The sequence below is a fragment of the Vombatus ursinus genome, unplaced genomic scaffold, assembly GCF_900497805.2.
Source record: "Vombatus ursinus unplaced genomic scaffold, bare-nosed wombat genome assembly UNPS02011431.1, whole genome shotgun sequence".
Classification (NCBI taxonomy): domain Eukaryota; kingdom Metazoa; phylum Chordata; class Mammalia; order Diprotodontia; family Vombatidae; genus Vombatus; species Vombatus ursinus.
This window is the reverse complement of record NW_020951209.1, coordinates 2,974,656-3,002,484: the sequence shown is the minus strand read 5'-3', so window position 1 is coordinate 3,002,484 and position 27,829 is coordinate 2,974,656. Positions and strand designations below refer to the sequence as shown.

The following is a 27,829-nucleotide window of genomic DNA, read 5'->3' as shown; positions in this document are numbered from 1 at the left end:
ACACATTTACTGCCGAACAAAAGTGGAGAAAATCACACAACTGTTCCGACGGGGCCCACTAAAAATACATATTACGTGACCTTACTTGGGTCCTCATTGCTGCTAGGCAGTCCTATCATACCTCTCTTACCAGCTTACTATCCCACTCTCCCCACTGGCTCTTCCAAACTTTTTCATCTCTTCTCAAACCTCCTTCACTTTCTCACCTTGCTTCATATTTTACAGAAAACAGAGGCCATTTACTGTGGACTCTCTTCTTCCCTCTTCCTCATCTCCTTACTCTCAGGTGCCTTCTACCACTTTCTTCTTCTTCACACCTGTTTCATACAATGAAGTGGTCTTCTTCCTTACCAAGGCTAACCCTTCTACCTGAAGTGATACCATTTCATACTGTCTGCTCCAAAAGATTACCTCCCCTCTAATTCCTACCCTTTCACTTATTTTCAATTTCTTCTTTTCTGCTGGTTCATTTCCTACTGCCTACAAACATGCCCATGTCTCCCTTATCCTGGAAAAACCTTCTCTTGATCCTGCCATCTCTGCTAACTTATTATCCTTCATCTCCTCGGCCCTTTGTAGCTAAACTCCTTCAAAAGACCATCTACAAGGGCAACTAGGTGGCACAGTGGATAGAGCACTGGCCCTGGATTCAGGAGGGCCTGAGTTCAAATCCGGCCTCAGACACATAACACTTACTATCTGTGTGACCCTGGGCAAGTCACTTAACCCCACTGCCTAGCCAAAACAAAACAAAACAAAACAACAACAAAAAAAAAGACCATCTACAGTAAGTACATATGCTTTCTCTCCTCTCATTCTTTTCTAAACTCCTATAATCTGGCTTCCAACCTTATCCCTACACTGAAATTGCTTTCTCAAGAGATAGTAATCATCTCTTAGCTGCCAGATCCCATAACTTTTTCTCAATCCTTGTTCTACCTTTCTTCTGCAGCGTTTGACCCTGCTGATCACTCTCTCCTCTTTGATACTCTCTTCTTTCTAGAGTTTCAGGATGCTGCTGTCTTTTGGATTTCCTCCTTCTTATCTGACCTCTTCTTCACTGTCTTATTTGTTGGATCCTTCTCCAGGCCATCTAACTGTAGGTGTCCTCAGAGTTCTGTCCTGGGCCTTCTTGTCTTTTCCTTCTATATTACTTCATTTGGTGGTCTAATCAGCTCCCAAGGACTTAATTACTATGCTGTTGCTAATGATTCTCAATGCTACCTACTCTCCTCACCTCCAGTCCCACATCTCCAACTGCCTTTCAGACATCTTTCAAACATCTCAAACTGGATGTTCAGTAGACATCTTAAGCTCAATAAGTCCAAGACGGAACTCATTATCTTTCTCCCTAAACTTTCCCTCCCCACTTCCCTATTAATGTCAGGGGAACATCATCCTCCTAGTTTGTCAGCCTTGAGACCTAGAAGTCATCCTGGATTCTTGTTTCTCACCCCCCTATAACCAAGCTGTTGTCAAAGCCTATAGATTTCACCTTTGCAACATCTCTCTAATATGCCCCCTTCTCTCCTGTGACACTGCCAGCACTCTCGTGCAAATTCTCCTCACCTTACATCTTGATTATTGCAGAAATTATTGCTGGTGGGTCTGCCTGCCCCAAGCCTCTCTCCATTCCAATCCATTCTCCATTCTCCATTCAGCCACCAAAGAGATTGTCCTAAAATGCAAATCTGATCATCATCTTCCCTACTCGGTGAAGTCCAATGGCTTCCAGGAGCATATACAAAATGCTTTGTTTGGTATTCAAAGCCCTTCATAACCTAGCCTCCTTCTACCTTTCCAGTTTTCTTACATCTTACTCCTAAACAGGTACTTTTCAATCCAGTGACACTGGCAGCATGGCTATTCCACAAACAAGATGCTCCATCTCCCAGCTTTGGGCATTTTCTTTGACTCTTCCCCAAGACTGGAATGCTCTCCCTTCTCTGCTCCAACTACTTACTTCCCTAGCTTCCTTTAAATCCAACAAAAATCTTACCTTCTACAGGAAACTTTCCCTAATACCTCATAATTCCAGTGCTTTCTCTCTTATTTATCCTGTATGTAGCTTGCTATGTATATATTTGTTTGCATGTTGTCTCCCACATTAGATAGTAAGCTCCTTGAGGGTAGAAACTGTCTTTTTTCTGTTTATAGTCCCAGTGCTTAGCACAGAGTTTGGCACATAGTAGGCCCTTAATAAATGTTTACTGATTGATTATTTCAGTGTACCCTAATCACTTAATGTATAATGGACTTGGCCACACCAGCAACCAGATAGGCATGATTACTATATATTATCTTTATTCTTTACTAAAGAATACATATCAAAACAATATCTATACAGAGCTACTCCCTGACCCAAGCTCAGGAAAGACCTGAGAGGCTGTCCCCTAGCGGATTGGCCACTGGGTGATTAAATCTTTGTCTGTTGGGATCCAAATAATTTTATTTTTATATATTTATATACACATACAACATACAAACATATATACACACACACACACATATATCCTTAGTATGTTAGTTCCTCAACAGGTAGAAACAGTGACTCAAATTCATTTCTGTTAGTAGTTAAGCTTCTTGAGAATAGGTATTATTTCATTCTTTGTGTTTGTCTCTCAACCTAACCTAGTACAGTACCTGATACCAAGCACCTACTAAGTGCCAGCTTTTGAATGACATTGTTTCTTGAAGTCTTGAGATAATCAGATATATCACATAGAGTTGTTTTTGTCCTCATCTTTCCTCTGGCAAGAAAATGAAAATATTCAAATATCTTTATCACAACATTATATTGTCTTGGTCTATTTTATTGCCTTGCAGATGAAAAGAGCATCTCAACAGTGAATGTCTAGCAGTCAAGTGGAATTGGCATTAAAAGATCGTTAGAGCTGTTGTAGGCAGTGATTCCTTTCCTTTCTATTAGGCCTCTTGTCATTGTTTTCTCAAGATGGCTTCCTTTTAACCTATTTATTTAAATTTGTATTGCTGTTGTGTTTATAAATTTGTACCACTAGATGTCATTAGACTAAAAAAGGTTGGTAGGCTAGTCTTTCAAATATAAATTTTATTTTAACTTCTTTGACAAGTAGATATTCAAATATGTTAGGAAGTATTAGAAAAGAAAAACAGAAAAAGTAGATTATAGAATGAAAGAAGAAAACTTAAAATATTTTAAAAGTAACATATTTGAAAACCTGTGTTATGTGAATGTAGTAGAATAATGTGTAGTCAGGCAATCAACAAGCATTTATTAAGTACTTACAGTGTGTGCCAAGCACTATGCTTAGTGCTGGGGTTCAGTTGTTTATTGTTTGTCCTTCATTCTCGATGAGGACCACCACACCAGGAAGGTGATGTCATGACTTGCAAGTGAATTGGATTTCAGTGAGGGAGGGCTATGCAAAGCCACCATCCACACTATCTCCTCTGGAGCCATCTGGGTCTAGTGGCAAGCTATAGATCTGGATGACTGGAGATGGCCCTGGATGCAGTGGGAGATGTTGGCCTTATTAAGCTAAGGTCTTTCCCGGGTCTTATTTTGACTGAGGCAATGCCTATTCAGTGATTAAGGCTAGGTAAAAATGAGGCAAAGAATGGCCTCTTTTTACCTAGTCAAAAAAACAAAAACAACAACTACAAAACCCCCACTGAATCAGTCTGGGAAAGGAAGACCCTCAGGGTTTCTGGCCAAAACAAAAGCAATTGCTATTTACACTCACTCTGAGCCATGAAAGCCCAAACCATGACCAAGTGAGGATTGGGCTGGGCCCCATTGTGGGCCAATCAGTGAGAGCCTGAGTGATTTGGGTTTAAGGCATGGTCCTTAAAAAAGAAGTCTAGTCCTTTAACCCCAAGATATCTTGCAAGATTTCAATGATCAAAAGCTATATTTCTTTTTTGGGGGGGGGGGGGGGCTAGGCAGTAGGGTTAAGTGACTTGCCCAGGGTCACACAGTTAGTAAGTGTTATGTGTCTGAGCTGGATTTGAACTTGGGTCTTTATAAATCTTTATAGACTCTTCCATTTTTGGACCTTTATTGTCCTTCCAGTTAGTTCTTAAATGTTCTTAGGGTGATCTAGGCTAGTTGTATTTCTCACCAAGCTTTCTGTAAATTCATTTTTCCCTCTACTTCTTTCTGTTGCATGAAGTGATAAGGGATTATAATCTTCCACCATCCTTCTCTGTATGATTTTTACAAACAAATTTATATTCTTAACCAATATTTCCCTTGGCTACAACATTTCACTTCTTGGTAAGGAGATAAAGTATTTGGCTAACCCAGTTTCCAGGCTCTTTTGGTTTCCTTGGTGTGGTGATTGATTTATAACAGTTAAACTTCTTTCAGAAATAGTGATTATTAATGTTTATTTTCTTATCCATTTCCCACTTTTTAACATTAATTGCTTAAATAGGTCATGTTTGAGCTAACAATTGTATTTAATTATGTGTCTTTTTTTCCCTTAAATTTGGACTTTCAGTGTTCTAACTAGTTGATGGTATGTATACAGGTAATTTGTAAGTAATGTATTGTTAGCCAGTAATTTATTCTTCATTAAGAGAGAATCCATTTTATTGTTTAGTGCTGTTATGTATTCACTATATCCAGTGCTTCCTAACCTTCTTCTTGAAAAAACTACTCATGATTAAGGTATGGGACATCTATGTATTCTTCAAGCCTGTAACTTCTTTAGATTATTACTCTAAGCCCTATTTTCCACCGTTTTGTTGATCAGTGCAGCCTACCTTTGCACTTAAGTCACTGAGTTTCAAAGTGTACGTTAATTTAATTTAAAGGGCTCTATCAAAAGCTCTTCTAGAATTTCTCTATTTCCACATCTTATGTAGCAGATGTTGGTGAATACATTTGAATTATCTTCACTATGGTTTTGAAGTGAGATGGCACAGTGTTCTCTGAAATGGTGATTCAGGTTGCCTCTGGCTTCATGATAAAACAAATCCCATCCACTTTATTTGCCTCCCCATGGAGAACTTGTAAGCTGTCCTTCCATTTTGCTGCAACTTCTTTTTGTCTTATTTGTTGCATTTTCTAGTGTTAGATCAGAATCTCGAAGTTTTTGAATACCAGTTGTTAGTAGTTTTTGATTGTGAGCTATGTAGTCCTTAGCACTTTCTGCCCCTTTTTCTGCAAATTCTTTTCTCTTTGACTTGCAGGAGCCAAAAGGCAGTTTTGCATTTTTCTTTGTTTCTTGCAGTGCCATAGCCAAACAATGCATTACCTACTCTTCAGGCTGTTAGTGGTGAGTCTCTTTATAGGCTGGTCCTTGGAAAGCAGACACAAACTGTCTTTGAGATTGTACTCAAAACCTTTTGAGCATGGTGCGCTTTGCTAGAGATTAGGTTCTATTGACAGCTTTCTAGATCATGAAGAGAGGCCGTTCTACATCCTGGCAGTGGAGTAGGACTTCGTGTAGGCAGAATGGAAATAAAGGGGAAAGACAATCAGAACTCTCAATGCCAATGGTATTTAACTGTTACTGATAAAAATCTTCCAGAACTAAAGATCTCTTTAAATGAGAAGAAACCTCTAATAACATGAATATTTGGCATGTATGAAAGTACTTTTCCTCATTTAAAAATTCATTCTTCTTCATGCTATAGTCTAGTTTAAAAAAAAAAAAGACTCTAAAAAGACTCTCTTTCTTAAGGACACAAGAGACCATGCTACACAGCTGCAGCCTTTTTCCTGAACACCTAACCAGAGGAGCACTTGTCATATCCTCTGGGAAATTACAGGCATGTGGGTGGGATGAAGTCACCTGAATAATTTACTGTAATTACAACTTTCAGGAGTTTTCCCTTTCCTTATTCGTTACTAATTTTGTACTTTTCAAATTCCCATTGGTACAAGCCTATGATGGTTCTATTCAGAACTGCTTCTTCCCGAAGTGGGGAGATAATTATAAGGACCTTTTTGCTTTCTTCTTGTGTTGGTATGTTAAACTAGTGATGAATCATGGTCCAAATATCACAAAATACATCCATAGTGTTTGGAAACAGCTTTTCATAAGCCATACTCTTCGTATTTCTTTTTTCTCCCTTTTTATTCTTTCTGTCTAAGGACTTCTTAGAACTCTTAAAAATATAAAATCTTATCACTACAGATGTACTTCTTGAGATAAGAGAAGAATCTATAAAATGTATTAAGCAAACAGTTCTCTCTCTATAAAGTGTGTGATTAAAAACCTGTTCTCCCTTTCACCCTCCCACCACATCCCTTTAAGGCATTAGAGAAGAAAAAGTGAACTATATCTCATCATATTGGTAGCACAATCATTTTATGTATGTGAAAGGATGCCATTGTTTGTTATGGGTAAAGTAAGGCCAGCATGGTCTTGGGGCATGCTCATGTAATACCCAGAATTCTTGAGCCTTCCCTAGAGTTAGAAGACTGTTTTTTGCCTTTGGTTGTTCCTGAAGATTATTGTTAATTCCAGGCCAGCTATGGTCTTTGAAAATCCATGGGCAGATAGGTCAGTTCTTGGTCATTCTCATAGTTTTTCTTGAGTCCTAGCTATTCCTGAGCCATTTGGAACCCCTACAATAGAGCTTCTTCAGGATCCTTTGAACCTACTATGAACTTCTTAGCCTGTTTCTGAGCCAGAAGCATCTCTGGGTTTCTGATCTGGATCTGTGCCCCTAGGGTGATTCTGGAGATTCCACAACTGTCCTGGCAGCCTAGATGTTAAGCATGCTTAACACAGTGCTTGGCTCATAGTAGGTGCTTAATAAATGCTTATTGATTGGCTGCTTGTGGACTGATATATGTGTGCATATGTTTTGATTGAACATATATGTAGATATGTGCATGCACATTTATGTATGTATACATATATGTGTGTGGATAGAGGGACTAGATCTGTGGTTTCCTTGGAATATGGAACTTCTGAGTGAGGAAGTTCCCATGATCAATGCAGTTTGGCATCATCTCTGCAGTTTATAGCTTTAAAGAGTTGCCTAGAGCGCTGAGAAGTTAGGTGCCTTATCCAGGGTACATAGCCAATAGAAGTCACATTTGAATCCAGGTCTTTCTGGCTTCAAAGGTAGCTTTATTCACTATCTCATACATAAATATGTGTACATAAATATCTGTACACAGCATGTGACTTTGGGTTTCTAACAGTTAAATCAGGTATACAGCTAATATACTTCCCCAGAGAAAACTAGGGAATTGTGTTACCTCACATTGTCCGCTTTGGTTGACAGAGGAATTGAATTGAAGAGTTTGTACCTGGCATAGTTCTCCCTTTGCAAACTATTTGTTCGTATCCTTTGCCCATTTATAATTGGGTTATCAATAGTCATATAAAAATGCTCCAAATTACTAATAATTATGCAAATTAAAGCAACTCTGAGGTTCTACCTCATACTCATCAGCCTGGCAAAGTTGACAAAAAAAAAAGTGACTAATGTTAGAAGAGTGTGAGAAAACTGGCCCATTAATGTACCTTGGAGGAGCAATGACTTGGGGCAGCCATTCTGGGAGTCAGTTTAGAGCTATATCCCAAAAGTTTCTAAGCTGTGCATACTCTTTGATCTAGCAATACCACTGCTATGTCCATGTACAAAAATATGTATAGCAGCTCTTTTTTGTAGTGGCAAAGAACTGGAAATTGGGGTGGGGCAAGGGGGTTGGAGAGACAGAGACATGTCCATCAATTGGAGAATGGCTTAACAAATTATGGTATGTGAATGTAATGGAATACTGTTGTGTCCCAAGAAATGATGAAAGACAGTTTCAGAGATATTGTGAATTGTGTATATATGCATGTAGAGCAAAGTGAACAAGTCCAGGAGAACAATTTGTACAGTTAATAACATTAAAGATAAAGATAAAGTTTGAGAACTCCGATCAACACAAGGACCAACCACAATTGCCGAGGAGCCATGAAGCGTGCTGTACTGCCACTTGTGTAAGGTCTGCCTGAGTGTCTCCATGTTTAAAATCTTGCTTAACTTTTGGGTAAGTACGCAGCCAGCCTGCAGGAAATGGTCTGGAAACACTCTTGCGCATGCACACTTAGACATGTAGGGAGGAGCTGAGGCCATACAAATCCCTTCTCCTCAATAGACTTGTAATAATCAAGATATTTTTGCCCTTATATGAAAGTTGTTTACTCCCATATATAAAAGCAGCTTGTAGTTAGAAATAGGAGCCAGCCTCACCCAACTGCTTGCTGCTTTAGTGTACTGATAAAATATTTTTACCTTTCTTTTCCCAAATTTGCCTTGTTGACCTGGGCAAGGCCTGGGCCAAGATTTCTTTAATAATACTACTCACCTCTTGATAGAACGAGCCATATTTTTTTGGACGTGGTCAATGCGGTGATTTGTTTTGCTTAACTGTGCATATTTGTTACAAGGGTTTTTTAGAGATGGAGAGAAAAAAGTTTTTCTTCATTGAAAAAAATAAAATTAAAAAAACTAAACAAAAAGAGGTTCTTCATCCAGAAAAAACTTTTGGGCTTATAATTTTTTCCCACTTTGTTGCTTTTTCTTATTTTTGAACCCAGAACAATCTTTCTGAGAGGTTAGGCAATTTTAAAAGTGTCCTCTTGCCACATCGTGTCTTCATTGTTACTAATACTTTTGTTGTTGTTGTAGAAATAAACAGAAAGTTGTCTCTGTAACATTTTATGGTGCCTGCGGACACAGAAATGAGGTCTTGCATAGCGTTCCATATTTCAAAAGAAAAAGTAACATGTCAGGAAAGAAGGGATAGAAAAAACAAAATGCAGCCTGTAACATTGTTGCTTCAAAACTGAGCAAACATTTCTGAGAGCACGATCCTTGTGGATATCACTAAATAAGAATGAGTTGATGTCATAGTTGGCAAGAAGAAACTTAAATTTTTCACCCATATAAACAGTACAACGTCTCTGGGGACCAGGCTGAGTGTTGGCGTGGTGGTGAAAGGCAAAGGGCAGAAAATCAAGGGGAGAAAAATGGGCAGAGGAAGGAATGTGAACAAAAGTTGCTCTCTATTTAGATTTAGTCAAAATACAAAAGCCACATTTGTTAGAAGACGTTTTAATTTTAGGACATGAAGTGATGAAGAACAGAGATGTTTACAACATTAAGCCAGTGCTGCCTTGAAGGGCTGTTTATGATTGTCCCAGTGGGGGGCTGTATAAACTTGGATTCTCTCTCAGGAAACAATGGCTAATTTAGCAGCTTTGTTTTATTGTTGCATTGGAAGGGTCCGGGGACAAACTCTAAAGAGATCATGTGGTAGTTACAGAGAATCAGAATTCTTACCTGTCTACCTGTTCCTGTTCAGTCACCTTTGCTGGATCATTATCCATGTCCCATCCCTTTACTGTGGGAGAACCCCACGGCTCTGTCCTGGGCTCTCTTCTCTCTCTACTCTCTTTCTTGATAATTTCATCAACACCCATGGGTTTGATGAGCTTTCCTATGTAGATGACTTCCAGATTTATCTGGCCCTAGTATGTCTTCTGAGTTCCAGTCCTGCATCACTCACCAGTGCCTATTGGATATTTTGAATTAGATGGGCCCCTAGGCATCTCAAACTGAGATACCAAAACAAAACTCATCTTTCTCCTTAGACCCATACCTCTTCCTAACTTACCTGTTTCTGTCACTGTTACCTATCCTTCCAGTCACTCAGGTTTACAACTTCAGCATTATCACTGACTCCTCACTCTCCCTCATTCCCCATATCTGTTCAATTGCCAAAATTTGTAGATTCTACTTCTAGAACGTATCTCACATCCATCTCCTTCTCTACTGGTGTGGCCACCATGTTAGCTCAGGCCCTCAGCACCTCTCTCCTGGACTGTTGCAGTCACCTCAAGTCTCTCTCTTCTCTGTGCCAAAGTCATATTCAATTGGGGTTAACTGACTTGCCCAGGGTCACATAGCTAGTAGATGTCAAAATGTATGAGGCCAAGTTTGAACTCAGGTCCTCCTGACTCCAATGTTGGTGCTCTATCCGTTGTGCCACCTAGCTGCCTTAAATCCGTGGCTTCCTTCAAAATTTAGCTCAGGCACCATCTTCAATATTAAGGGTTATCTTGATCCCCTGAATTTACCTTGTATTTACATGATTTTTCTATTTATTATAGGCATATGTGTCATTTCTGCAATAAAATAAGAGCTTGAGGGTAGGGATTGTTTACATTTTTGTCTTTTTATTGCCAGGTGTTGTACTTGCTTTTCAGTGCCTTTCCTTTCTACCTTTTCCCCACTTTTATAGGATTTTATAGTATTCTCTTCAGTACTGAGAATTTATTGGGCAAATTGAGGAATATATGTTATAGCTGAAGCTTTACCTTATATGAGGTACATTTGGGAAATGTTGAGATTACCTAGAGTGATCTGGCTAATTTTAACAACTAGATAAAATCATGTTTATAACATCTTTGTTCTGAAGACCTTGAAATTTTTAGAAAAAGTGGTACTGGTAATAAACATTCTGATTATGATGGAGTGTCACAATGACCTACTGAGACATTTGAGAAGACAGAAATGACTGAGGTAGAACGTAGAGGTGAAGGATGTCTTTGTTGTCCAGTTTTTGGCCTTATCTTTTAGCACCTCCAGCTCTGTAGATGGTTTTTTTTTTAAGGCAGACAACATATACCTCAGGAGTTAGGGTTAATGGTGAAGAGTGGAACATGACAGGAGAGAAAGGAAGATGGTGAAAACAGAGACATGGGGATGGGAACCGGAAAGAGCAAAGAAAAAAGTGAAAAGACAGTCGTAAAAATGTAGTAATGAGAAAGGGAAAAGGAGGAAGAGAATAGAGAGAATGAATGAAAGAAATTTTTATGAGGCATAGCAATTCACAAACAGCTCACAGATCCGAGAGCTTCCATGTAAAACTCCTCTTGAAGAAAGAAGAACTGTGGTGACCAGACTAATCATGACTTGAGAGGACTGATTTCAAAGAATGCTTCCTGCCTCAAAGAGGTGGCAGATTGCTATGGACATTGTTAGGCATGATGGACACCAGTGGCAGACATTGTTAGCAAATGTACTGATTTGTTTTGTTTTGATTTGTTTTGTTTAACTATACTTCTTTCTTGCAAGGGAGAGTTCTATGGGGGTATGTGATTTGGAATCATTGGGAAGTGACATCAATGTAAAAGAAAAAAGACTATCAATAAACCATTTTTTAAAAACCCTGTCTTTCTTAAATGTGAATTAGTTGAAGGGTTAAAGTTAAAAATCAGTTTAAGAGCTTAAATTTAATTTAACATTGTAACATTGTTATCTATAAAACCAGGTCCCAGGACCCAGAGGTCAATTTGTTCTTATAAATTATTGAAATTGGAGACTTGTGACTAGGATATGATTCTGGAAAAGGCATACCTTGTACAGAAAGAATGGCATAGATAAAAGATAAGAGGAGGAGGGGCAGAGCAGAGTAGCATTGTTAACCAAGAATCAATCAGTAAGTATTTATTAAGCACTTGCTAAATGCCAGGCATTCTGGTAGGCACAGAGGATGCAAGTACAAAGAAGGGAACAATCTTAACCCCTGAGGAGCTTATGTGTTAATAGTAACCAAGTAAATAAAAAATATATACAGTTTAAATGTAAAGTCAAATACAAATACATACAAAGTCATTGAATACTAGATCAGGGGTGGGCACCCTGAGGCCTTGAGGCCACATGTGGCCCTCTAGGTCCTTGGGTGGGGCCTTTTGACTGAGTCCAAGTTTTACAGAACAAATTCTTTTATTAAGGGGTTTTGTTCTGTGAAGTTTGGATTCAGTCAAACGGCGACGTTTGAGGACCACACGTGGCCTTGAGGCTGAAAATTCGCTACTCCTGCCCTAGGTATTTTGGAGTGAAGGTACTAGCAGATAAGGGAATCAGGAAAGGTTTTAAGGTGGTGCTTAAGTGGATGTTAAAAAAAAGAGAGAGACTATGTAACAGGCATTATGTGATAGTCATGGGGGACTTTAGTTATTCAGGCATCTTCTGGTACTCTTTTTTTTCCAAAAGCAGAATAGCTAATAATCTCCTGGTTTCTATTGATGGTCATTTTATCCTCAAACCGTGGAGGAACCAATTAGTGGAATTATTTTACCTCTTACCAATAAATAATCTTGTTTCTGGGGTAGAAATGATGGAAAGCTTGGGAGAAATTAACTATTCCATTTTAGAATTTGTGATAGAGAAGAGGAGAAAAGTCTAGGACAGCTGAACATAGAACTTAGATTTTTGGAAGGCAGATTTCAAAGTGATCAGAAAAAGAATTGATAGGAGCCCATGGACTGACAAGTCGTCTGTTTAAATTAAACCAGGAGAGATGGGGAAGCCCTTTAAGAATGAAATTCTGGGGGCAGCTAGGCGGCACAGTGGATAGAGCACCGGCCCTGAAGTCAGGAGGACCTGAGACACTTAACACTTACTAGCTATGTGACCCTGGGCAAGTTACTTCACCCCATTGCCTAGCCAAAAAAAAAAAAAAAAGAATGAAATTCCGAAAACATAAAGAGCAACAAGTCTGACGAAAAAAATTGGTGTTCTATTCATGTGTGAGTACAAGGAAGTCAGTGACAACTAATACATATAGAAAATGGAGAATGAATACAAAAATATGACCCTGTGCTCTAGTAATAGTGTCAGTGTGGTATAAGGTCAGAATGAACTGAGGCTGGGGGTGGAAGCTAAGAATAGCAAAAAAGACATTGTTTTTTAAAGCTATATTGAGGGAAAGAGGAATGTGAACAAGAATGGTTAATTAGGGATTTGATATTCAAGAAAATTAGGGACCATGTAATAGAGCGCTTATCTTCTCTTGATGAACTGCACCCTAGAGTCCTGAAATAGCTGGCAGATGTTGCTGAGCCACTGTTACTGATCTTTAAGAGATTAAAGATAGAAGGACAGAAATACCACAGGACAGAAGCAGGAGGACAGATGTTCTCTCAAAATTATTCAAAAAAGGGAAGAAAATATAATTTGCAAACTCTGAACCAGTGAACTTGACTTCAATTCCTGACATAAACTTAGAATGTATTAATAAGGAGATAGTGTACATCTTAAAATAAGATACAGTCTTACTACAGAAACCCCCAATATCACTTCCTGTTAGAAATTATTATGGTACTTTGACCAGGATGGTAACAAGATAGTAACATTTTTTATTCAAAAAACTGCCATAGGAACTCAAAACAGCATAGTAGGAATAAAGAGTTACTACTAAGAAGAATCTTTTTTTTTTTTTTAAATAGGGGTCAGATCAGGATCATTTACCATGTTTCTGGTGAATTTTAAAAAAAGGAGGAGGAGTAATCATCTTATCTTAGGCAAGGCCACAGCAAAAATCAAAATGGTTAAGTCACCAATGCTGACTTAGGTACATTATAAATTCATGTCATCTAACTTTGCTTGGGCCTTCACCACCACAAGGCAGTCCTTTTATTCCTCCCTAATTAATTCCTTCTCACTCCCCACAAGAGCTATTCCAAGCTTTCTTTTCCTTCTTCAAACCTTCCATACCTCTCCCTCCTGTATCTCTCTCAGCTGAGGATTTTGTCTCTTACTTTACTGAGAGGATGGAGACCATTTAACATGAACTTCCTTTTCTTCCTTTTAAAATTTTTTTCCTTATTCTTTCTTCCTTCCCTCTCTATAAGATCATCCAGCCACATCATGTGCTAAAGGAAATGGTAATTACAAGGAGTCCACATGGATTCATAAAAAAAATAGGTTAGGCTGACTCCCCTACTGTTATTTCTCTTTATGATAGACTTGCCAGATTGGTATCTCAGGGGTGAATGATATATAGTTTGCCTAGATATTAGCCAAGCATTTGATAAAGTCTCTTACGTTATCCTTGTGGACACAGTGTAGAGATATGAGCATTATGCTCTACAGTTATATGGATTTTTAACTGGTTGAATGACCAGACCCAAAGAAAAATCATTAATGGATGAATATCAACTTGGAATTAAGTAGTGGAGTGCCTTAGGGATATGTGGTTGGCCATGTGCTTGACTGACATTTTTATCCATAAAGGCCTAGATGTCATGTTCATCAGATTTGCAGGTGACATGAAGTTCTGAGGAATAGTTCACATATTTAGTGACAGAATAGGAATCTTAAAAGTTATTAAAATTGGGTCAAATAGAATAAAATGAAATTTAATAGGAATAAATATAAATAAAATTAAATAAAAGGTTCAACTTGAGTTGAAAAAATTAACCTCACAAGTACAATATGGTAGAGTTGTGACTAGATAGCATCTAATCTTGTAAAATGCCAGGGATTTTAATGGATTGCAAGCCCAGTATGAGTCAGTGGTGTGATGTGACATCCAAAAAAGCTAATTTGATCTTAGACCATGTTGAAGAGGGCATACTATCCAGGATTAGGGAAATGAGTCTTGCTGTGCTCTAGTCTGATGACATTACAGTAGAGTATTGAGTTGAGTTCTTGGTGTTGCATTTATTTATTTATTTATTTGTTGTTGTTGTTTTATAATTAATTTATTTTTAGTTTTCAACATTCACTTCCATAAGATTTTGATTTTAAATTTTCTTCTCCTACCACTTCTTCCCCCCACCCCCAGACAGTGTACAATCTGATATAGGCTCTACATATACATACATTCATGTTAAGCATATTTTCCCATTAGTCATGATGTAAAGAACAATTAGAACTAATGGGAGGAACCACGAGGATGAAGCAATAAAACAAAACAGCAAAGGAAAAGGAGAACAAATAGTATGCTTCCATCTGCATTCAGACTCCGTATTTCTTTCTCTGGGTATGGATAGCAATTTCCATCAGAGTCTTTTGGAGTTGTCTTAGATTCTTGCGTTGCTGTGAAGAACCAAGTCTATCAAAGTCTGTCATCCCATAATCTGACTGTTGCTGTGTACAATGTTCTCCTGGTTCTGCTCATTTCACTCTGCATCAGTTTGTGTAAGTCCAAGTTTTTTTGAAGTCTGCCTGCTCATCATTTCTTTTCTTTTTTTTTCCTCCTTTTTTTTTTGGGTGATTGGGTTAAGTGACTTGCCCAGGGTCACACAGCTAGTAAGTGTCAAGTGTTTGGTCTGAGGCCGAATTTGAATTCAGGTCCTTCTGACTTCAGGGCTGGTGCTCTATCCACTGGGCCACCTAGCTGCCCCAAAGGATTTCTTTTTTTGTTTGTTTGTTTGTTTTTTAGGCAATTGGGGTTAATGACTTGCCCAGGGCCACACAGCTAGTGTCAAGTGTTTGGTCTGAGGCCCGATTTGAACTCAGGTCCTCCTGACTTCAGGGTCGGTGCTCTACCTATTGCACCACCTACCTGCCCCCTCATCATTTCTTATAGCTCAATAGTATTCTATTACATTCATATACCACAACTTGTTCAGTCATTCCCCACTTGATGGGCATCCCCTCAATTTCCAATTATTGGCCACCACAAAAAGAGCTGCTATAAATATTTTTTTACATGTGAGTCTTTTTCCCATTTTTATGATCTCTTTGGGTTACAGACCTAGAAGTGGTATTGCTGGATCAAAGGATATGCACAATTTTATAGCCCTTTGGGCATGGTTCCAAATTGCTCTCCAGAATAGTTGAATCATTTCACAACTCCACCAATGCATTAATGTTCCATTTTTCCCACATCTTCTTCAACATTTATCATTGTCCTGTTTTGTCATGTTAGCCAGTCTGATAGGTGTGATGTGGTACCTCAGAGTCGTTTTGATTTACATTTCTCTAATCAATAGTGATTTAGAACATTTTTTCATATGAGTATAGATAGCTTTAGTTTCTTCCTCTGAACTGCCTGTTCGTATCCTTTGACCATTTAGCAATTGGGAAATGATTTGTATTCTTATAAATTTGACTCAGTTCTCTATATATTTTAGAAATGAACCCTTTATCAGAGACACTGGGTTGTAAAAATTCTTTCCTGGTTTTCTGCTTCTCTCCTAATCTTGGATGCACTGGCTTCATTTGTGCAAAAACTTTTCAATTTAATGTAATCAAAATTGTCCATTTTGCATTTCATAATGTTCTCTATCTCTTGTTTGGTCATACATTCTTCCCTTCTCTGCAGATCTGAAAGTAAACTATTCCTTGCTCTTCTAGCTTGCTTATAGTATCAGTCTTTATATCTAAATCATGAACCCATTTTGACTTTATCTTGGTGTGGGGTGTAAGATGTTGGCCTATGCCCAGTTTCTGCTGTACATTTTTCCAGTTTTCCCGGCGGTTTTTGCTAAATAGTGATTTCTTATCCTAGAAGCTGGAGTCTGGATTTGTCAAATAGTAGATTAGTATAGTCATTGACTGTTGTGTCTTGCATACCTAATCTATTCCAGTGATCCACCACTGTATTTCTTAGCCAATACCAAGTGGTTTTGATGATTGCTGCCTTATAATATGATTTAAGATCTAGTACAGCTAGGCCACCTTCTCTTGCATTTCTTTTCATTAGTTCCCTTGATATTCTGGACTTTTTGTTCTTCCAGAAAAGTTTTGTTATTGTTTTTTTCTAGCTCTATAAAATAATTTTTGGTAGTTTGATTGATATGACACTGAATAAGTAAATTAATTTAAGTAGAATTGTCATTTTTATTATATTAGCTCGGCCTACCCATGGGCAACTGATATTTTTCCAATTATTTAGATCTGACTTTATTTGTGAGGAAAGTGTTTTGTAATTGTGTTCATATAGTTCCTGGTTTTGTTGTGGCAGGTAGATGCCCAAATGTTTTAGAGTGTCTACATTAATTTTAAATGGAATTTCTCTTTCTATCTGTTGGTGTTGGACTTTGTTAATACTGTATAGAAATGCCAATGATTTGTGTGGGTTTATTTTATATCCTGCAACTTGGCTAAATATGTTAATCATTTCAAGTAATTTTTTACTTGATTCTCTAAATATACCATCATATCATCTGAAAAGAGTGATAGCTTTGTTTCTTCTTTGCCTATTCATTCCTTCAATTTCTTTTTCTTCTCTAATTGCTATAGCTAACATTTCTAGTACAGTATTGAATAACAGTAGTGATAATGGACATCCTTGTTTCACCTCCAATCTTATTGGAAATGTTTCTAGCTTATCCCTGTGCCCCGCGCCATGCAGTCTCCTCCTATAAGGAGCAGGCTGCCAGAGTCATACTTACCAGTCTTCGGAGCCTATCCGGATAAACACACAGAGACGAGCCTACCAGGAGGTGCCAACACCTGAGCTTTATTCAGAGGCCATCACAGCAAGGCCAAGCAGGAAGGCCATAGCAAGAGAGCAGGAGCAAAAAGAACGTGTGCTCCGACCAGGACCGTTCCTTAAGTACCTACTTAGCCCCTCCTCCTCAGCCCGCCTACTAGTCATTGATTGTAGGATCAGATACCGGAAGGGGATGTCTGGGTTTAGCGCACCAAGGGAGAGGAAGTGACGCAGGAGGCTAGGACCGGATACAGGAAGGAGGCGTCTGGGACTAGTGCATAGACAAAGAGAGAGCACGTGACCTAGGAAGTCAGGCCCAGATACCGGGAGGAGGCGTCTGGGGTCAGTGCTACACAAAGGGAAGGTACGTGACCCAGGAAGTCAGGAAGGACACAGGAAGGAGGCGTCTGGGGTTGCATTGCATTTAGGGAGGGGACTAAGCAAAGGGAACTCGTCCTCTGCCGTCCCACTTCCACATGGCACAGCCCCCTGCCTCAGGAGCACATGCTCCGGCTACTTCCTTGTATCCTGTTCCTTCCCCAGCTATCGCAGCTCACATAGCACTGCCCACTGCCTCAGAACTTCTCCATATCCAGCCCATCCCAGTTCACCACAACTCCGCCTACCACAGCCCCTGCCTCGGGAGCGGAGCGTGAGCTCCGGTTACTTCCTAATACCCAGTTCCTACCCCATCTTGCCACAACCCCCACTTGGCAGTAGCCAACATCAGACAGTCCCTCACATATCCCCATTGCCTGGTGTTGCATTTAGAAAGGCCATTATTGATGGAGATGATACAAGGAGGTCAGTTAGGAAAGGTCTTAAGGTCATGCCCTATGAGCATTGGTTGGAAGAACTGGGATCCTTTAACCTAGAGAAGAGAAGCCTTTTCTGGGACACGAGAGCTCCAGATATTTTCAGGTCTGTCATATGGAGGGGAATTGAACTTGTTTTATTTGGACTCAGGAAACAAATGGCATCTACTTTGTTTCCAGTTCTATTTTGCCTGTCTGTGGTACTTTTTAAAACATATAGTTTCACTTTTTATGTCTCTTCTTGACTTTGCATATTTTTGTTTTTGTTGCATCTGATAAAATAATTGCAACTCTTGCTGTTTTGAAATCACCTGATGAATGGTAAATCTTATTCCATCTTCTCATTTGCATTCTCCATGAGTCCTTACTTTTTTTAGATGTTTGTTATATGCAGCAATTTGTTGGGTTAAATTTTTTTCTTTTAATCAGTTCTACTACCCTCATTTAGTTGGCTTGTTTAATCTTTTCACATTTAAGGTTATGATTTTTCTGCTTTTGCTTTCCTCCATTTGTTTCTTTTGTAATGATTTTTGTCACCTTCTTTTAAAGTCTGTACTTTGTCCTTGTGATTAGTCTTGCTTGCAATACTTTGATAATCATATGTTCATACAAGCTTTCCTCAGTTCTTATTTACTTGCTCTCATTTAAGTTCCTTGAATTTACTTAAATTGTTCATTTGTCTTTCTTTTTATTTATTTTTCTGTAAGGATGAGGAGGTGATTGAGTAGAGTGATAAGATGCTATGCCTAGATACATTTATCAGTTAAGAACATATCTTGACTGTTCATCAAGTGTGAATAAGATCTGAATAGCTCCTCAGGTGTGACAGGTGGTCTGTTTGGATTAGATAAAGGAACTTGGTCATGGCCTCTGGAGCCTTAACTCAGAACCCAGGACATTTCAGCAAGCAGCCAGCCAGTAGAGAACATTCCGGCCAAACCTTTAAGAAGGAGCCACTTGGTGGAGAGGACAGCAACTTGACTTTAGCCTTGGTCTTCTTTCTGCCTTGGCTCTCTGTCTGCCAGAAGAGGACCATATGAACTTCAAAAAGTACAAAGGATTTGAACTTTTCCTTTGGTATCCTAGCAGTGTTCCCAGAACATTGGTGGCTGGTGGAACTGTCTGCGTCGGGAGCCAAGGACAGAGTGTACAAATGAGGAAAAGCAGATTTAAGGATCTACAAAGAGCTCAGGAGGAATGTTATACTACACCCAGGGGAACAACTTGAGGATTCCAGAAAAAGGACTTCTAGGAGCTGTGAGTTACCCCTTTGCCATATATGCTCTTTAAATTTGAACCCACTTTACCCTGGATTCTATATGAATCAGTGGGAGAGTATGTCATATTTTTTGGGGGGGAATGTTTTGTGCCAGCTGTACCACCATAGTAAATACCCATTTCTAAAAACTAGTTAAATCTGACTGACTAGTTCATATTAATGACAGTCATGGGAAGGAACACACTGGTGGGGGCTTATGCTTTATAGTACTAGAAAGGTGCCATCTAATCTCTGAGAGCTAACCCTAGAGACCTAATAGCCAGTTTCTGGGACTTCACTCCTCAGTTCAAGTGGCAGTTGGGACAGTATCTGGAGCATAAAATACATATCTGGGCTAGTCAAGAATAAACAGTAGACCCTCACATTTGTGGGGACCCACTAAAGAGATTCTTCACCTGGTACTCTTTTACTGGATTTTTTTCCCCTCTGTTGTTTTAGACTGCAGTTACACAGTGGCCATTTTTTTCTGATGTGTTTCCTTTATAAGTCAGCCCCCAAATGAATCGGCAGTTAGGTCCCCAGAACTCAACTGCCACTTGTCTTCTCAGAGTATATAGAGTTAGCCCTGAGTGGTTAGAAGTTGGGAGAGTAAGTCCAGAGCTACACTAAATTTCTGTTTCTCCCTTTGATCCTCTGATTTCCCCTTCCAGTTAAGTGATGGATTCAAAATCTTCCCTCTCTTGTCTCCCTCTGACTTCTTATTTTAAGTGACATTCTCTTGTGGCTTCCTTTTCTAGTTTTTCCTAAACTTTGTCACCTGATTATTTCTCTTCCCTTCTCTTCTGAATATCTTCTCGAATTGATGGACTTGTTCAGTATTTATTCTTTCTGTATTCCTCATGAGGGCAGTATCTTTGATGTACCAAAATTGAATTCCCTTTTTTACCCCATTTCTGTATGATTTGCATCTGTAAATCTTATGCTTTCCCTCCTGTTTTCTGTTGTACTTCCATCTCACACATGTCCATTTATAAAGGAAATGATGTAAAATGGAAGCAATGTCATGTGGTATGAATCATTCCATGTCCTTGGTCATGAGGCCAACTCCTCCCTCTTGTCTCTGTCATGATTATTCTTCACTCTTAAGGCTGGAGGTAGGGCTGGCTTCCCCTCTGTTGGCAGCTCCCCGCTCAAGAGTGCCTGGAGGTTTCAGAGCTTGTTTACTTCTTCTTGTGCTGGCTTTTCAATTCCTTGGCACATCTCTTTTCCAAGTGCCCTAAAACTTCTGGCCATCTTCGTGTTCAATTCTGGAATGAATGGGAGAATATATTGAAGTTTCCCTTTGGCTTCTTGATCATCAATCCATCTGGTTTAGATCTTGCTTACTACCATCTTAGTAAGGGATTCAACATTTAAAGGCACTTTTTGGTGTGTCTTTTTTGTAAAGTGGAGCATTCTTTTGTAATTACTCCCAATTTATCTGATTTGAAAGATTAGGTTTTTGTTCATTAGATTTTCTTAAAGTTGGGGTCACTCTTGCATTAGTTTAGTTCTTATCACAATTCAGTGAGAGGCAGAGTATTCCATCCCAGCACATTAGCATTTCTTGTTAATGGCATTCATTGAGTTTGCTTTCTGCCCCAACTCAGCAGAAACTGCCCCAATGTAATCCCCAGCTGTCTGCTTCTTTCTTCTCCTTTTCAGAGTGATGGTTGGGGAAAATGCTACTTGCCATCTGTACCATGGATTATAACTCTTTATAAAATTTTGTCTTAAATTTGACTGGATTTTGGTACCAGTTTATCTATTTTAGGCTAACTCTCATAAGATATTGTATTATTAAGAAATATAACTCCTAATGAACTGTTTTTCTAAGTCTTCTAACCCAAAGTGTTTACCTGTAAGACAGAGTTTCAGGTGGTTGTTAATATATTAATCTGAGATCATGACTCTTTGTATCCATGAGAAAAGAAAAGAATGGGTGTGTGTGTGATTGTATTTTACACTTTGAAAGGAAGCATAATATTTTCAGGCATTGTATTTGGTAAAATTTTGGGGGTGAAAAGTGTTATTGGTATTGGAATTATGTGCAATATTTATAATTCTGGTGGGAAGGTTTCCAAGGATTGTTATAGACATAGCCATCTGTGCCCACAATAATTAAGTGCTATTAAGAGTGATAAATGTATGTTGGTTGTCATTGATGTTTGATTGGTATAGGGTTTTTTCCCCTATAATGTGATAAAGTTTTTTTTCATAAGGCACTAATGCAGTCCATAGGTAAGATTTGCTGAAGGTACTTGGACACCTCACTGAAGATACCTAATCAGTTCTGTAAAAGAGAGATTTATTTTCTGCTTACTTTCTCCTATCTTATCCTTTCCTAATTACCTCAGCTGCTCTTAAGACAAGACAGTAGCAGTGGCATAGTAGTTTTCTAGATTTGGGGATTACAGTCCTCCTAAGTTTCTCTCCCAGGTCCTCTGAGAGAGCCCATCTGTTTTTTACTTAATCACTGGTGGTTATCAGAACAGATGAGCGACCTGTAAGTTAGGGCTGCTTCTTAACTGACATTCCCATAGCTGTTTTAGTGACTCCATCATTACGGGGTCAGGAAGAGGTACTTTACCCATGTTATAGAATGGAAATTGGTTGTCACTCTGTGGACTGCTAGTCTATGAATCCTGCCTGTCCAGACTCAGAGAGTCAGAGGTCCCATAAGGCTTAGAGAGCAAATAAAACTGTTGTAGCTCCAGGGGCATGACTTCTTTGAAGTATTTCCTAATGTTGTGGCTGATAATAATAACCTAGGAGACTTAGGATTGGAGGGTAGACACAGGCACTGAGACTTTCATTCTTCTAGTTTAAAAAACACTAAGTAAAAGAGGCAGCCTGATATAATAGGTGAAGAACTGGCCAGGGAGTGACTGGGTTCAGGTCCTGCCTCTGACTGAGACTAGCTTTATGACCCTGGTCAAATCATTGGACTTCTTATTGCCCCTGGCCACTCTAAGAAGCTGAGGTCTAGAACAGTTGTTGATCTGCCTTGGTAGAAGGAATTTTCTTACACTAATGAAATCGCAATTCCAGAGCCCTCCTCCCCTCAGACTCCCAAGGCATCAGGATACAGAATGTGTGTGTGTGTGTGTGTGTGTGTGTGTGTGTGTGTGTGTGTTCTCTTTTAAGTAAAATTGACCATGGAATAGCACATTGGGTACTCGGTGTTAGTCAAATAAAGGAAAGCACTTAATAGTTTTTCAGATCATTTTTATGAGTAAGCTCAGGCCAGAGTATGTTTTTTTTACAAATTCTTTTGTCTGTGTCTTTATAATAGCTTTTTTCCAAAACAAGATTGATTCTGTTTTGGAAAGAAGTGATGCTTATTATACTACAAAAATGTAAGTCCTACCCCTTTTAAAATACAGTTCCAGCCTAGAAATTGGATAGGCCTGCTAGAGTCAAGGAATTGTGCTCGGTAAGAGCCAGGCTTAGCACACATATGGCTCTGTACTTTGTGTTAAAACAACTGTAGGGTTTTTTCTACCTGACATTTCAGAGGAAGAGGAATTGGTTAGCAAAATATTTTCCAAAATCTGACTAACCCTGATGATTTTTCCATCCAACACTTTACACAAAGAGGTAGGTATAAATTATGGCTTATTGAATCTGTAGAATATTTCTCTTTAGTTCCCTTCTCCTCTCTCTGGCCCCCTACTTCCCTATTTCTCTATAAACACAGTGGTTTATAAAGGTTTTTATTAAGAAATATTTCCAACATATAGAATATATAAATTCTAATCCTAAACAGGATTTATTAGAACAGTCTTTGAATTCAATATTGTACAAACATTTGAATGCCTACATTTTCCATAGTCCTATATTATTCTAAGGGAACAAAAGAGATAGAAGTCGAAGACATTGTCAGGAGCTTACAGTGTATTTAGGGGGAGATAACTTCTTTTTGCAAAAATAGGAATCATTACAAAAGTAACATGATCTATGATTAACAGCCTTTTTAGCATACATTATTGCATTTCATCCTATATCATAACCCTGTCCCTGGTGCTAGTAGCATCTCTACTTTACAGATAAGATATCCTTATTCCTTCCTAGTCCTGGGCTCTTTCCACTGTACTTCACTGCCTTCTCATACAGTACTCTGTTAAACGTTGAAGGACGTGGTGATTCTGAACATAACATTCCAGACGTGGACTGAGGATGGCAGAGTGCAGGGGGACTATTGCCTCCTTACTCCTGGAGCCGTGTCTCCTAAGGCAGTCTAAGATCGTGTTAGTTTTTTTGACAGCCATCCTACTCTGCTGATGCATTGGGCTTGCAGACCACTTAAACCCTGAGAGTTTTTTTTATAACAAACTGTTGCCTATCCATGCCTCCTCCATCTTGTACTTGTGAAATTGACTTTTTTGAACCAAAATATGAATCTTTACATTTAGTCCTATTCTATTGAATCGTATCTTATTGAATCAGATTCAGTCCAGTACTCTTAGCTATCAGAATCTTCTTGCATCCCGACTCTGTCATTGAGTGTAGTAGTTATTCCTCTCAAATTTTGATAAGCCTTTGTACTTCCCTGTGCCTCTTAATAAATGCCTGCTAATGGACTCATTGACTGGAGAAGCATATTTAATCAGGATATGCATGGGAAGACACCTGGAGTTTCAGCTGATTGAAGTTTCCTTGCCTGAGTTTCCCTTTGTGGTTCCCCAACCAATCATGAGCATGTACCTAGAGGCAACTAGGGATTACAGATGAGAAAATGCTGAACCTGGAGTCAAGAAGACCTGAGTTCAAATCCAGCCTCAAACACTAGCTGTGTGACCCTCCACAAGTCACTTAGCTTCTGTCTGCCTCAGTTTCCGTATTTGTAAAATGGAGATAATACTCACACTGATTTCCCAGAGTTGTTGTGAGGATAAAATGAGATAGTATTTGTAAAAGAGGAAGTCTTTTCCCCATTTGAGGGTTTTCTTCCCTTCTGTAGGATTTGTGTAGATACTGCTCCTTTGTGCCTAAAAACAAATCACCTCCCAATAATGCTACCTCTTGGACATATTATACTAGCAACAATGTGGAGGGGCTAGTCAGCCATGGATTATACTAGCAATAGGCTACAGTGGACTTGCTTCTGCTCATGCTAATGTTCACTCATTGCTCCTCCATTGCTAATGCTGGGTGGGCCTGGGCCTAGGCCTGGGCCTCTGCCCACTTGGGCCTGCTAGCCATTGCTTCTGGGGCATGCATCTTTTCCCAATGGCTTCCATTGCCACTGGGTCTCATCACATTGTCTACTCTGGGCCCCTGCTACCCCCCCACCCCCGTGCCATTTTCAGAAGCTACCACTGCCCAATGCTGAGCAGAACCTTTTCTCATGACTTTGTTCTCTTATGCTGAGCCCTAGAGCCTTCTACTTAGAATGTTCCTGCAGGCCTGTATTTCCACTGCTCTTCTGTGCCTGTCAGGCATTTTGGAGGTACTGCTGCTGCTAAGGCTGACTGCCCTCCTATTGCTGGGGCCAGGAGCTACAGGCTGTAGTAATACTGGCCATGTCTGGTCTATCATAGTATAAGGTCAAGGGTTCCCCTTCCTGCCAGTGGCCATCCTCCCCTTGCAGGAGATTCCATTGAGGGACCTAGGAGTTCCCGATAGCTCCATCTCTCATGACTGCCATCAACACTGGGAATGTCCAGCTCAGGGTCATCTGCCTTCCTAGCCAAGAGAATGGCACAAAGCAAAACAAAAAGATACAAAACCAGGGATTCCTCTGGGCCAGTACATGTGCTCTATCTGCTGTAACAGTACAAACAGCTACAAATAGTAGTTATTTCTGACAAGATAGGAAAGTGTGTTTAGGCCCTAAGATCTGTAGGGGCCCCTCACTGGAAGTTCCAGAGAGGGAGACAGGAGTTGACTTTTCAGTTCACAGTTTGGAAGTGAGAATAGAAATTCTCTTTTAAAAGAAAGTTTAAACTGACGTGGCTCAGATTCTAGATGGACAATTTCAGAAAGGTCTCTGGGCTCCTGGGGAAAATTAAGTATTGCCCTTTCAAGTGCCTCCCCCAGTGGCTTACATCAAAGAATCACAGCAAAGTCCGCTGGCACATTTCTGGTTGGCCTCTCAAATGCCAAATTAAAAACAAAGAAACAAGCAAAAAACTCAAATAGTTTCTTCATTGCAGTTGTTAGACAATCCCTAAAATTCCAGGGATCTTGCTTGTCTTGCATTTTCAGTCTCTCATATCACCCCACTCATACTAATTTGCTATGTCTAGATATAATTATAGGACTGAAGACTGCTTGTTCCGAAAAACCAAACATTCACACGCCAGGATAACTTCTGTATAAGTGGAAACGATCTTCTTTACATTGGCCTCCTCTGAGGCAATTTGGTGATGATCATTTGCAATACAAAGGCATCCGTTCCCTGCCAGATCAGGGCACATCTCATTCTTCATTTGTCCTTTTCTACTAGGGAGAAAGTTGCTTTCAATCCCCAAAAATTCAGTTCCTACTGGTTGCTTTAAAGGTAAACTAAGTTTTCAGGAAATCTCATAATATAACTTTGGAGGAAGCATAAATTATCAGGTTGGAAGGCCCTGGACAACACAGTTGGTGGGTCTAAAAGAGAATTTACTGAAATTGTCTTTGAGGTACAATTCATAAGGACAAAGAGTATATTTTACATTGGGCTTTCCTTGCTGCATTGCCATATATATTTTACTCTAATCTCCCAGGGGTGGAGGAGGCCTCATGATAAGTAACCACTATCTGTATAGGCATACCAAAAGCACCCCCAGAAACCTTGAAGCTTCTTTTCTCTGCATTGCCCATCCCCCACCTCTTGCACAACTACACCAGTTGTTCCATGCTGAGCCTAACCTGGGTCTATGACCTCATAGTTCATGTTCAATATTAGAATGAAATGAGCCCTTTTAGGTAATAGTTAACAAACGGATATTTACTTAGCATGAGAAGGCTATTTAACAAGGATTTGTACGTAGGACATCACAAGTTGATTTAGCTGAGTAAAGCTTCCTTTCCTGTGTTGCTGTTGGGGGTCCCCTGGCCAAACAAAGCATGTACCTGGAGCTTCTTGTGGCTGTTTGTTACTGTTGGGAGCAGTCTGAGTCTTTAGTCCCCTGAGCTAATCAAGTTTCTAGGATGATTCTAAGACTTTTTAAGAAAAAACTAGCCTAACTTGCACAGGGGTTCAGGTTAGGTTAGGGTATTGCTTCTACCACAGGCTGCATTGAGAGACAGCTTCTAGGAATAGGGAGGTGATGGTCTTCCTGTACTCTGCCTTTGTCAGTCCTAATTTGGAGTATCAAGGTCAATTCTAGGCATCAATTTTTAAGAACTTTGATAAAGCTAGAGAGGATTCCAAGAAAGAAAACAGGATGGTGAAGGATCTTGAATACATGTTAGGACAAATGGTTGAAGAATGGGGAATATTTAGCTTAGCAAAGAGAAGACTCGGGGTGGACATAGCCTCTGTGTCACAAATATTTGAAAGGCTTTCACATGGAAGAGGAATTAGGTTTGTTCTTTTTGGCCTCAGAGTACAGAATTAGGACAGGAACAATGGGTAGAAGTCGGAAGAGGCAATATAAGAACTTTCCAACAGTTAGAGCTGTGTAAGAGTGAAATGGGCAACTTGAGAGATGGTGGGTTCTCTCTCCTTGGAAGTCTTTAAGTAAAGGCTGGACCAACCCTTCATGATTATGTTACAGTAGGGCTGCTGAGGTCCCTTCCCACCCCTAGGAATTCTGTGAGGGAACTTCAGGAGTGTTTATTTCTTTACTAATTTGTTTTTAGCATCAACTTCCAACTTCTTGTATAATTTATTCTTCTTTATTAGCTAAGGTAACCATTTTGTCATTAAAAATTAAACCAACTGCCAAAACTTTTGGTTTTGAATCTAGAGGTAACTGAGTTGTCTGATTCTAGAAGCAGTAATAAATGACACTTTTTCTCCCTTTGCAGATGTTCAACAACTGCCTGATCTATGAACCTGTTGTTGGTGCAATTAATTCTTTCCCCCTTTTTTTAGGGCTTTTGAGTGGCCAGACATCTCCCACAAATACCAAATTGGAGAAGCTAGACTCTCAACAAGTTCTCCAGCTCTGTCTTCGATATCAAGATCACCTTCATCAGTGTGCAGAAGCTGTTTCCTTTGATCAAAATGCTTTAGTTAAACGAATCAAAGAGGTAAATTGTGCATCCTTTTTTTTTTCCTCCCTTAAAGTAAAATTGCTGACTCATTTTACTTGTGATCCACTTTGAATCTTAGTCTTTTCTTTGGTACCTATACTTAATGACTGATGTTTGTTTTTTATTCTTCAGAATTTATATGTTACTATTGAATTTCATGAGGTTTTTGATGGATCATTTCCCTATCATTTATTATGCATTTTTGTATGCAATTTTTTGTATGTATATCTAACAGAATGACACAGTGGACAGAGCACTGAACTGAGAGTCAAGGGTCCTAGGTTGTGGTCTTGCCTTTGCCTGGTTACTGTGAGACTGGGACAAGTTACTTCACCCCTCTGGGTATCAGTTACTTATTTTGTAAAATGAGGTAGTTAAACTAGGTGATGTCCA

At 39.4% G+C, this 27,829-nt stretch overlaps 1 protein-coding gene across 3 annotated transcripts in view; it reads left to right on the top strand.

The window, feature by feature from the left end:
- The window catches only part of BORCS5 (BLOC-1 related complex subunit 5), an 88,591-nt gene that overhangs the window by 24,160 nt on the left and 36,602 nt on the right, over positions 1-27,829 (top strand). For all 3 annotated transcript variants that reach the window (XM_027856366.1, XM_027856368.1, XM_027856367.1), the window contains exon 3: positions 27,276-27,433. In XM_027856366.1, the coding sequence (XP_027712167.1) occupies positions 27,276-27,433 (158 nt within the window). The remainder of the gene's footprint in view (positions 1-27,275; positions 27,434-27,829) is intronic.